The sequence below is a fragment of the Molossus molossus genome, unplaced genomic scaffold (assembly GCF_014108415.1).
Source record: "Molossus molossus isolate mMolMol1 unplaced genomic scaffold, mMolMol1.p scaffold_m16_p_21, whole genome shotgun sequence".
Taxonomy (NCBI): Eukaryota; Metazoa; Chordata; class Mammalia; order Chiroptera; family Molossidae; genus Molossus; species Molossus molossus.
The window spans coordinates 2,356,202-2,367,653 of NW_023425357.1; the positions used below are offsets into that span (position 1 = coordinate 2,356,202).

At 58.4% G+C, this 11,452-nt stretch overlaps 2 protein-coding genes across 8 annotated transcripts; one reads left to right on the forward strand and one right to left on the reverse strand.

Moving 5' to 3' along the window:
* Positions 1-243: 243 nt before the first annotated feature.
* ZNF524 (zinc finger protein 524) lies at positions 244-4,207 on the reverse strand. Of its 6 annotated transcripts, XM_036275625.1 has the most exons (3): positions 4,097-4,207; positions 1,925-2,045; positions 244-1,648 (listed from the first exon to the last, which is right to left on the reverse strand). In XM_036275625.1, the coding sequence occupies exon 3, from the start codon at positions 1,607-1,609 to the stop codon at positions 821-823; it is 789 nt and encodes a 262-aa protein (XP_036131518.1). In that variant the 5' UTR covers positions 1,610-1,648; positions 1,925-2,045; positions 4,097-4,207; the 3' UTR covers positions 244-820. The 6 variants fall into 6 exon arrangements, with proteins under 6 accessions (XP_036131518.1, XP_036131523.1, XP_036131519.1 ...); XM_036275630.1 differs by lacking the exon at positions 1,925-2,045 and having other exon boundaries at positions 4,150-4,169; XM_036275626.1 differs by lacking the exon at positions 1,925-2,045 and having other exon boundaries at positions 4,097-4,135.
* Positions 3,891-11,118, forward strand: FIZ1 (FLT3 interacting zinc finger 1). Of its 2 annotated transcripts, none has more exons than XM_036275623.1 (3): positions 3,891-3,998; positions 5,466-5,803; positions 8,950-11,118. In XM_036275623.1, exons 2-3 carry the CDS (start codon positions 5,504-5,506, stop codon positions 10,141-10,143), a joined length of 1,494 nt encoding a protein of 497 aa, XP_036131516.1. In that variant the 5' UTR covers positions 3,891-3,998; positions 5,466-5,503; the 3' UTR covers positions 10,144-11,118. The 2 variants fall into 2 exon arrangements, with proteins under 2 accessions (XP_036131516.1, XP_036131517.1); XM_036275624.1 differs by lacking the exon at positions 3,891-3,998 and adding an exon at positions 4,929-5,280.
* The last annotated feature ends 334 nt before the right edge of the window (positions 11,119-11,452 follow it).

Below are 11,452 nucleotides of genomic sequence, written 5' to 3' on the forward strand. Positions count from 1 at the left end.
TTCCCCCTTAAGGCCCTCCCCTCAGATATACTCTATCCATCCCTCTAAATCGCTTTCTGGCAGCAGCCCCTAAACCAATTTAAGCTCCATCTCAGTTCATATAGCCCTTCCCTAAACCACGCCCATAGTTCTCATCTACCTGCCCAATAAGCCTCACTCCTCAATGCCAGGTCCCTGGCTCCTGCTTCTTTAAGCCCCACCCTTACCTACCTAAGCCCTAGCAAAGTTGTCAGTTTTGCCCGCACAGATTAACTCAGTTTTTCCTTCCAAACACGGTCGGGAAAAAGAGATGGGGCAAAGTGATGAGTATAGAATTTCTAGAAATCTGGAATCATGTCCTAGAGTCACGTCTGCACAGAAAGCTCAATGTTTTAGAATGGATATTTAGCGGAGTGCTTTGGGGTCTGCTGGAGGTGGGAGAGGGGCCAAAGGCTACCCCCAAGCCACTTCTTTAGCACCAAGTTAATGAGGCACATGACATGGGGTTCCCCCGAATTCCACACACTCCCATGGGTAGTGTAGCAGCAGAAGGGCACTTGAAAGGAGGAGTAGAGGAGGGCCAACCCTAGTACCATCACTGAACACACAGGAAGCCAGAAGGCAGTGATTTATTTCCATGGCCCCTGCCTCCAAGGGCCTGTCAGTCCGGCAGAGGGTGGCAGAAGGCAGCAGGGCCCAGAAGTTTAGGTCCTCACCTGCAACCCCCTCCCACAACAGGAAGACCAGACAGAAGGGTGTCCCAGCCTCCCTACCCAGGCGCAGCACCAGCTGAACCCCCAGCTCTAAACCTGGTCCAGGGAGGGGTGGCCGGGGGTGTGGATCAGGCCAGCTCTTTCCCCTCTGGCTCTTCCTCCTCCTCGGCTCCTTCTGTCGCCAGGATGCTCTCGTGGTCCCATGGTGGCTCAGGCCCTGGGTCTGGGGGACACATGGGTTCCCCCATGGCCTCCGGATGCTTGCGTTTGGCATGGCGCCGGAGAGAGTTGGCCTCTGTGAAGCGCATCCGGCAGATCGGGCACTGGTAGGGACGCTCCCCAGAGTGGACTCGGTGGTGGTGAGCCAGCTCGCCCGCCTCACGGAAGCGGCGGGGACAGAGTGGGCAGCGGAAGGGCCGCAAGCCTGTATGGATATTGCAGTGTCGCCGCAGGTGGCTGGACCGCTTGAAGGTCTTGCCGCAGTCCTTGCACTCGTGTGGCTTCAGCTCCGAGTGCGAGATGCTATGGCGCTCCAGGTCCGAGAGGTAGGGGAAGGCCCGCAGGCACACCGGGCAGAAGTGCGGGGTCTTCCTAGGGCCAGAGCCCTCAGGCCCATCAGCTGCTGACCCTTCAGAGACTGTATAGGGCACACCCTGATCATCAATCAGCAGGAGGTCATTGCCATCACTGCTGCCCACCTGGGCTGTCACCCCCTGCACCACCGGGGGTTCCTGCCCTGACTTGGGGGGGCGGCCCCGCTTGCGAGGGAGGCTGGCCTTGAGCGTCTGAGTGGAGGAAGTGGCTCCTCCAGGACGGTCAGCCCGGCGGCCCCGGGGAACAGAAGGAGGTATGGCCAGAGGTTTCTCTTCCTCCCCGGGCAAAGGCGAAGGCAACGGGTCTGGGCTGGGGGTGTCCATTGAGCAGTGGAGGACTTGGGTCTGGGTACTGGAGCCGGGCTAAGAGGAGAAAGGGGGCAGCCGTCAGTGCAGGGAAGGCCCGGAGCAGCCCTTGTCCCCTAAGACCTTGCCCATCCCTCTGTCTGAGGTTCACAACCTGGGCATGGCTAATATTCACCTGGAAGCACAATTATAGCCATGCTGGTGAGTAAAAGAAATATGTGTGCCCCAGGCCTCCCTAACCCCTACGCCAAAGATCTCGAAGTTCAAGGTCAATTTGAGCCAAAATAAAGAAAAATCTTCAAGGGAGGAGAGAGTCCAACTGAGGGTACAGACCAGTATTGTGATCCTCAAAGCAGAGAGCCCATGAAACTCCAGAGCCAGAGAGGCCTCAAAAATGTTTTTGTCCAGCCTTCAGGACCAGAAGAGTAGGACTGGTCCCAGGTGATGTTTGACCCTGAGTAGTGGGTGAGAAAATATAGCGGAATCTAGCCTCCGGAGTCAGATGTTCTGGGTTTGATTCCTGAGTCTGTCACTCTGTGTGGCTTTGGGTAAGGTGCACACTTTTCTTAGCCTCAGTTAAGCCTTCTGCAAAATAGGACGGAGAGTTCCACCTACTCGCAGGGAACATGCCATGAGGATGATACGGGTAAAACGCTCAGTACACAGAGCACTTAGGAAACATTAGCCCTCTGAGTAAGGTCACAATCACCCTCATTTGGCAAATGGGGAAACCCAGGCACAGGAAAGCCAAGTCAGTTGCCCAAGCTCCGTGCTAGGAAGTGGTAGGGCCAAGATTCGAACCAGATCTCACTCGGACACAACGGCCCAGACCAGAGAGTAAGAAGAAAGGGACTCATGGGATGAGGGGACATCATAGGGTGCGTTGGTCCTGGATTTGAATCCAGCTCTGAGAAATGGATATACCAGGGTTGTCCGTTGGCACATAGTAAGGAATCAATAAACTACCGCCGCCACCACCACCACCACCATCATCATCAGAGCTGGGACCAAGAGACTGGGGTGTCACAAAGCGGAGTGTGTGTGGGGGAAGCACAGATGCCACTAGGAGCAGGGGCTGCAGGTGCCCCTGCGACCCCTTGGAACAGGCACACAGATGGAGGTCCAGAGGCGGGGCAACCGCTTTTCCAGGATTGCATGGTTTGCTCCTGGGGGGTGGGGGGGGTTGGACTACAACCAGGGGGGCCGAAGTGGTGCCCCGACCCTCGCCCGTCCACGAGCAGGCGCGCGCCCGCGGGCCCCCGAGCGCGCGGGGCGGGCCCTGTGGGGGCGGCCAATGAGCAGCGCCCGGCCTCGGACGGCGAGGGCCGCCAGGAAGGGGGTCTGCGCGCGCGCGCCCGGGCCGGCTCCACGGGGCGCGAGGTCGGCGAGCGCACGCCGCACCGAGCGCGGGCGCAGGAGCAGGTGTGGGGGGCGCGCTCCGAGAGCGCGCAGCCCCGGGCCTCCCCTCCCCTCCCCCCGCCCGGACCCCCGCCTCTCGGGTACCTCATTTGCATGTCGCCGGGGCTCGCGAGTGTGCGCGTGCGGGGGGCGACGGGGCCGACGCGTGGGAAGGGGAGGGGGCGAGGGGGCCCTTTCCCTCGGCGGCGCGCGCGCACGAGAGGCCGCCCCGCCCCTCGGAGCGGACGCCGGAGGCCCCGCCCACTCCCCCTCCCGACCCGACCCGACCCGCGCCCGCAGGGAACAAAGGGATGCACTGGGTCCTAAGGACCGCTCTCGTCAGCGCCTGCACTCCCGGCGCCCTCGCTTGCCCCGAGCGGGAAGTAACCCACCAACACATCCTAACCAGGTAGCAATGCCTTTCCTCCCACAAAGCACCCAGCCGGGGACTCAATAAACACAGGTACCGAAAGGACGAGGAGCGGGAAAATGGCTGCTCCTTCCCGTAACTAACATGGCGCCTGATAAGCTTCAAAGCCCCCTGGAGGGCTGAGGACAAGATGGAACCTGCTCTGTCCTCCTCTCTCGCTATCGCAGTCGGCGGACTCCGATTTCTCTTTTCTCCTGGTGCACCTCTAACATCCTACCCAGGAGGGGCCGGGCTCAGAGCTGCCCTCATCTGCGCTATCACCTGCCAGCGCCGGCACCGCCGACAGGAGCCGCACGCTGAGCTCGTTGCCCTTAGTCTGTATGGCGCCGGGGTCACCCCGAATCCCGCCCCTCTGCCTGCCCTCACCCAAGATGGCGCCTACCTGGCTTCTCTAACTGCTAGTGCTGGGAAAGGGACGGGAGCGAGGGAGAAGGGCGGGCGGCTGGGAGGGGGGAGGCCAAGAAGGCGGGAGAAAGGGGGAGTGCGGGGGAGCAGCCAGCCGAAGCGGAAGTCGAGGGGCCCCCCGGGTGGAAGTGACGCTGCCCCCGCTGCCCAAAATGTCGGCGCCCAGAGGGAGGTGTAAGTAATTAAAGAGGAAAGCCCACTGACTTTCCCGGCCTCCCGGGGCCGCCCCAGGGCTCCAGAACCCCCGCGCCGTACGAGCGAGGTGGACTCACCCGGCCGTGGGTCCCGCCTGACCTGCCCCCGCCCCGGGTGCCCGGGGCCGCACCTTTTAGGGTCAGGGGGGAGGGGCACAAAAGGCCGGCTCTAATGGCCTGGGTCTTCGAGTGGACTGGGGAGGGGGGCCGGCCCCGCAGGCGACTGGGTGGGGAGAAGGCGGGGCTTAGTGGCGACGGGGGCGGAGCCACGGCGGGGAGGAGCCCGGAGGGCGTGATTTGGAGTATAGATGGGCGGGGCTTGGTGGGAGGAGTAGGGCCGTGGGTAAAAACGGGAGGAGCTTAAGCATGGAGGTGGGGCTTAACAAAGGGGCGGGGCTCTGGGCCTGGTAGAAGGGCCCGAGGTTGAAGGGTCCTAGTTGGAGCTGAGTGGGGACCTGAGGCTCAGTGTGGAGTGGGAGGGGCCTAAGCTCTAAAGTAGAAGGGGTGGGTTTGTCCCGGGGTGCGGCTTAGAGAAAGTGGTGGGCCTAGTGAGAGGGTGGGATTTAGGTGTGTAATTTGTGGGGTCTTAGTCGAAGTAACAAATCTTTATACTACAGGTGAAATGACTTAGAGGGCCTGTGGCGGAACTCAGAGGAGCTGAGAAAGTGACAGGTTGGGTAGACGGGGTCTTGGAAAGGATGGGGCTTATTTCAAGGCTGAGTTTAAGGACAAATTGAGTGGGGTTTTGGAGGCGGGTCTTAGTGGAGAAGACCCGTGGGGCTTAAGGAGAACACTCGGAGGCACTAAGGGGACAAGTAATCAGAACAGTTGAGGACTCCTGTTGAGTCCTCCTTGCTGTGCACAGGCCTAAGTAAGCAGACAGCGCGCCTGGCCACAGTTCTGTTTAGTCTTCACCGCTATATTCAGAGTTAGGCTCTCCTATTATTCGTATTTTGAAAGTGAAGAGTTTCAGTTGGTTTTATCCAAGGTTCCAGGACTTTCATCTTCAAAGAACAGTGGGAGGAGCCTACAGGGGAGTGGAAGTGGCTTGCAAGGACTGGAAGAGGCTTCTGGAACTGTGTGAAGAACTTTGAAAGGAGTGGGAGGGGCCGGAACACGCGTGGGCGTGGCTTGGTCACAGTGGGCCGGGCTTAGGGGAGCAGGAGACTTCATAAAGAGGGGAAGACTTAAAAACACGCTGTAGGGTAGAGGCTACTTGGAGTGATTAGGCATCGGCAGATTGGCAGATGTTCAGCAGAAGGGTTTGTAGGGAAGTGGGCGGGATTTAAAGGCAGTGGGCGGGGTTCGGGTGGTGGGAGTGGCTTGGAGGTTATTGGTCAGGGCCCCCAGGGGACAGGTGGCAGTGTGTGACTTCCCAGAGCCTGATGGGGGAGGCCTAATGGGGAGGTGACTCCCACAACTTCCCTTCATGTCTCCCCTGCTCCAGAGAGCCCCCACCCGCTACTGCCCTCGCGCCACGCCACCATGGATGACGCTCCGCTGCCAGCGCCCCCTGTCCCTGCCCCAGCACCGCCCGCTGCCGCCCCCCGCGTCCCGTTTCACTGCAGTGAATGTGGCAAGAGCTTCCGCTACCGCTCGGACCTGCGGCGCCACTTCGCGCGTCACACTGCTCTCAAGCCCCACGCGTGTCCGCGCTGCGGCAAGGGCTTCAAGCACAGCTTCAACTTGGCCAACCACCTGCGCTCGCACACGGGTGAGCGGCCGTACCGCTGCTCCGCCTGCCCCAAAGGGTTCCGAGACTCCACCGGCCTATTGCACCACCAGGTGAGTCCTGCAGGCCGGCCCGGCTGCCTCCCGGCACTGGACTTGCCCTTGGAGGCCCAGCCCCACTCTGAGCAACAGAAACCTTTCCTCTTACGGATTGAAGGAAAACATTCATAGTATATTTACCCCACCTACAGGCTCCTCTCCTCTCCCATCCTCCTGCCCATACACGCCCCTTCCCCTGCACTCCAGCATCTGCAATGTTGTGTTTATCATTCCTTCGACGTTTTTAAAAAAGCAGATGTACCATGTATATACTTAATTCTTTCATTCAGTGAGTATCTATTGAGAGTTTTCCCTGCTCCAACACTGGGGTCGCCAAAGGGAAATCAATCAAGCCGGAGCGCTGGGGTAACTTAACATTCCATCGGAGGTAGACAATCAACAAGACAGCAAATACGCAGGCAAGAATGTTCTGGAAAGGGAGAAGTTAAATTCTCAGCAAGCTGATGTGCAGGAGTAAAGAGGGGAGCTGCAGGCCACCAGGGCAGGGCAGGGCAGAGTGATATTTGAGCTGAGACCTGACGTATGAGCAGAACCCACCGTGGAAAACAGCATTCTAGGCAGAGGGAACAGCACCTGCAAAAGCCGTAAGATGGGAGGAGCTTGGGTGTACAAGGAGATGGGAGCCCAGCCGTTGAGGCTCAGTGGATTGAGCAACTTCCTGTGGACTGAGGGGTCCTGGTTCCATTCCCAGTCAGGGCTCATGCCCAGGTTGCAGGCTCAGTCCCCAGAGGGGGCATACAGGAGGCAACCAGTCAATGTTTCTCTCTCACATAGATCTTTCTATCTTGCTCTCCCTCTCTTTCTAAAAAATCAATAAAAACATTTTTTTTAAAAAAGGAGAGAAAGGAGACTGTGCAGTTGGGTGGAGCGAGCCTGGGGCAGAGCAGAAGGAGATAAGGCAAAGGGCAGGCAGGGGCTGATTCACAAACACCTCCTCTGCTGAATTTTGTTCTGTGGGTCAGACACTCATCCTACAAGGTTAAGTAAAACCAGACATATCACTGGCCTTTCACACTTGTGCCCTCCTCTGTCTCACGGCATCTGCCTTAGGTCTGGACCTCACATCCTGGCTGTGGCCCCAACTTTCTACGTGGTATTATTACCTCCTGTCTCTCCCCCTCACATCCAACCTCTGTGACTTCCCCTCCCCGCCAGTTAAAAACCCCTAATCCTTAACCTGATGTGGCATTCACAGCCCAGCCCACTAGTAGGTTGTACTTCAACTGAGCATTTAATGAGCACCTACAGTATACAGGCTCCTCGGGGGAAAAGGAGAGAGACAAAACCAACAGTCCACTCCTTCTGTGGCCTCCCAGAGCCAAGAGTCTAGTGGAGGGTAACAGTCACTGAACAACCAGGTTAATAAATGTCAGATTGCAATCGAGACATGAGGACAGAGGGTTGCCGTATTCTAAAGGCTAATAACAGAGGGATGTGGAGTGATCCAGGTTGGGGATGGGGTCAGGATGGGTTTTCTGGGGCAGCACCCCCACTCCTTTGGGTTCCACACCCCTGGCAGATGTGACTAATCTAGAACTGCACTCTCTTATTTATTTATGTATTTTTATAGAGCGGGGGAGAGAGATAGAAACATCGATGACAGAGTAACATCAACATTGATTGACTGCCTCCCTTACACCCCCTGTTGGGGATCAAGCCTGAAACCCTGGCACATGCCCTGACCTGGAATTGAACTGGCAGCCTCTTGGTGGTGCATGGGTCAATGCTTAACCACTGAGCCACACCAGCCAGGCTAGCACCGCAGTCTGTTACCCGGTCTCAGAGGCCTCTCAGCTCTCCAGACAGATACTACCAAATCAGCAGGACTCCAGACTCAAAACCCGTGTCTGTTATTCCAGGACAATTAAATAAACCACAAGGGTCAGTATCAGTAGAGACCTGTGTAAGGCACCGTCTCGCTTGACGACCTAGCCACATTTCACATGCTCAACAGCCAGCCACATGTGGCTAGTGGTCACAGTTTTGGACATTACAGATATAGAATGTTTCCATCACTGCAGAAGGTTCTGGATGGTTCTGCCCTAGACGGTCCTAGAGCATTTACAGGAAAAGAGCCACCTCCTACCCCTTCTCTCCCTCTGCCCAGTATCCACTGGTTTAGAGGCTATAAGACATGGGAAAGTTTGTTGAGGCCATAACTTGTCCAAGTTTTCACAGAGAGTGGAAAGCAGAGCTGGTATTGAACCCATATCCATCAGTGCTCAAATCTTCAGTGCTTAGCCTGAGAAGTCCCAGTCTCCTAGGTGGGCTTGTTGGAAATGAGCAGTGGGAGGAAGCGTTCCCTAGCCTCGGGAACAGCACATGCAAAGGTCCTGAGGCTTGTCAATGTAAGAAACACTCAAACCTGTAGAGAATTTTTGTGAGTTTATTTGAGCCAAATTATTGACAATTGTGTAAATTCTCAACAGACTGAGAAAATGCTCCAGAGTATGGCAGTTTTGCATCATATTCTATACATTACAATCAATAGAGAAGATAGTAATGAGTTACATGAAACCCATTGGTGATAGATTGAGGGGGGCCTCTGGGACTGGATAAAAAAGTGGAGTGATAGACATACGCTGTTTTTACCTAGGTGGGTACTGGATAGTTAACAGTCAACAATTAACTCAATAACAATAACAATGAGGATTTGTGGTTTCCACCCAGGTGCATCAGTTGTGCCCTGAGGGGTCCGGAAAAGGAAGTTTCCAACATTCCAAAGCATGTTATCTTAGATGCAAAAAGACAATAAACAGGCTCAATTAGGTTGAAAGTAGACCTTTCTCAGGAAAGGTTTTTGCCTAGGGCATGACTACCCACCATTAACTGCTTTTAGTTAAAAAGTTTTCGTCTCAGACCATCCTTTGTGGTTACTTTAGGTCTGAGTTTGTGAGGCTGCCACGCAGGCCTTCCCTGGGCTTGCCCAGTTGTTTGTGGCCCCTTGTCATCCACGGGCTGGAGGGACGGAAGGCATGCCAGCACGGCCCAAAGCAGAGGAGAGGGATGTCACTGAGGCTAGATCATGGCCTTGTAGGCATGGAAGGAGGCATCCGGCCACCTCCCTCAGGGAGTCCAGGAATCTGCCCTGCGGGCTAGACCCTCAGCCCTGATACTGTGCCCTCCCTCCCGCCCTCCAGGTTGTCCACACTGGTGAGAAGCCCTACTGCTGCCTGGTCTGCGAGCTCCGCTTTTCTTCGCGCTCCAGCCTGGGCCGCCACCTCAAGCGCCAGCACCGCGGGGTGCTCCCGTCCCCGCTGCAGCCCGGCCCAGGCCTGCCGGCCCTGAGCGCACCCTGCTCTGTCTGCTGCAACGTAGGGCCCTGCTCGGTGTGCGGCGGTGCAGGGGCTGGCAGTGCAGAGGGCCCGGAGGGGGTGGGCCCCGGCAGCTGGGGGCTGGCGGAGGCTGCAGCTGCTGCCGCGGCCTCGCTGCCCCCGTTCGCGTGCGGCGCCTGTGCCAGGCGCTTCGACCAAGGCCGCGAGCTGGCAGCCCATTGGGCTGCACACACCGATGTCAAGCCCTTCAAGTGCCCGCGCTGCGAGCGCGACTTCAATGCCCCCGCGCTGCTGGAGCGGCACAAGCTGACGCACGACCTACAGGGCCAGGGCGCACCCCCAGCGCAGGCCTGGGTTGCGGGGGCTGATGCAGGGCCCGAGACCCCTGGAGAGGGTGGCACTGCGGGGGCAGGTGACGCCAGGCCGGCCTGGGACGGCGGGCTGCTCCTGGGCCGTGGGGGGGGCGGGGTGCCTGAGCTGGGGGGTCTGCTCCCCGAGAGCGGCGGGGAGGCCCCTGCACCGGCGGCCCCTGCAGAGCCGTCATCGGAAGACACCCTGTACCAGTGCGACTGCGGGACCTTCTTCGCATCTGCTGCGGCTCTGGCCAGCCACCTGGAGGCGCACTCGGGGCCGGCCACCTACGGCTGCGGCCACTGTGGGGCGCTGTACGCGGCCCTGCCGGCTCTGGAGGAGCACCGGCGAGCCAGTCACGGCGAAGGCGGCGGGGCGGAGGTGGCCACGGTGGCCCCCGAGGGGGAGCCCGCCTCCGGGGAGCCCGCCCCCAGCTCGGGCCGCAGCAAGAAGATCTTTGGCTGCTCCGAGTGCGAGAAGCTGTTCCGCTCACCGCGGGACCTGGAACGGCACGTGCTGGTGCACACGGGCGAGAAGCCGTTCCCGTGCCTCGAGTGCGGCAAGTTCTTCCGCCACGAGTGCTACCTCAAGCGCCACCGGCTGCTGCACGGCACCGAGCGGCCCTTCCCCTGCCACATCTGCGGCAAGGGCTTCATTACGCTCAGCAACCTCTCCAGGCACCTGAAGCTGCACCGGGGCATGGACTGACCACGTGGCCTCCCCCCTGGGGCTGGACTCAGGGCCTCCGGGGACCGCCCCGATCCAGACAGGGGCCCTGAGATGAGGGGACCCTGGCTGGAGAGATGGGGCCACCAGAAACCCACATAGGCCCGGAGCTGGGGAGTCTATAGAGACTCCTGAGCTTGAGGCCTCCCTGGAATTCATGCTGGGCACCCCCAAATCTACGGGCCCCTAAGCTGGGGGGACCTAGGAAAGAGAAATGGGCCTTCACAAGTACTTCTTACCTTAGGAGCCCCAATAGAAGATGGGCACCCCTCCCAAGGGAAGCCTGCCCTCTACCTGAGAACCATCATTCCCAATGACCTTGATCTGGAGAATGTGGGGAGAACCATGCCCCTAAATTCCCCTGGGTCCCCTCCAAATGCTACCCACCACAGTCACTGGCGCCCCTAGATAACGGATAGAGCCAGAATCTGCCTTTCCCCCGTTTCATTCCCTATGCCGAAGGAGGACCAGGGTAGATGCCCCCTGCCCTCGACCCACTCCCCAATTAGGCCTCCCTCCCCTACTGCAGAATGGGTCAACCCCAGTGATCTTCCCCGTCCCCAAACACTAGAATAGGCTGGTTGGAAATCCCCCCGCCCAGTAGGATGGACTGATCCAGATGCATACCCTCCTGTCCACTGGAATGGGCTGGCCCAGGTTGTGGCCTGCGCTGTGCCCTCCGTACAGTGAACAGGGCAGACACACACACCCTCTTTTTCATCATTCCCCATCCTGTGAACTCACCTGAGTGGGAGGCGGTAGCCACCGAGCTCTCCCACTCTGCTCCAGCACCTGTTGGTCTTTTCATATCTGTCAGTTTGTCTGTCTCTGTGTTCCACCCAACCCCAAGGGAAAGAGGGGGTTGGCGAGGGGGACCACCCCATGAGCCTCAACCTCACCCCCTCGTCCCAGTCCCCAGTGTCTCTAGGACCCCAATAAACCTCGTCCTGTCAGTCATGCCGTCTCACTGTCTGAACCTTGGCTGCAGGGAGTGGGATTTCGGCCTCCCTGACTTAAGACGGGCCCCCTAGAGAGAGACAGAGCCAGCCTCCCTCCCTCCAAGGACTTGGGAGTCTTTGAAATAGTGCAGGGCCCTTAAAATCAGAGATGGCTTAAGTCTCATCCAAATAGAAACCTACCCCCTCAACACAAGGTCCACCTCCACATATAGACATGACCCCTAGAAACAGACAGGCCCTTTTGAAACCATCAATCCCATAGGACTCCACCAAAAACCAAACTGTCACCTGGCAAGTTCCTTCTGGGAGGGAGAGGCCCTACCCGTTAGACA

Coding starts and splice junctions, on each gene's coding strand:
- ZNF524 (XM_036275625.1), bottom strand. CDS start 1,609: ATGGACACCCCCAGCCCAGACCCGTTGCCTTCGCCTTTGCCCGGGGAG.
- FIZ1 (XM_036275623.1), top strand. CDS start 5,504: ATGGATGACGCTCCGCTGCCAGCGCCCCCTGTCCCTGCCCCAGCACCG. Junction 5,804..8,949: donor CCGGCCTATTGCACCACCAG/GTGAGTCCTGCA, acceptor CCCGCCCTCCAG/GTTGTCCACACTGGTGAGAA.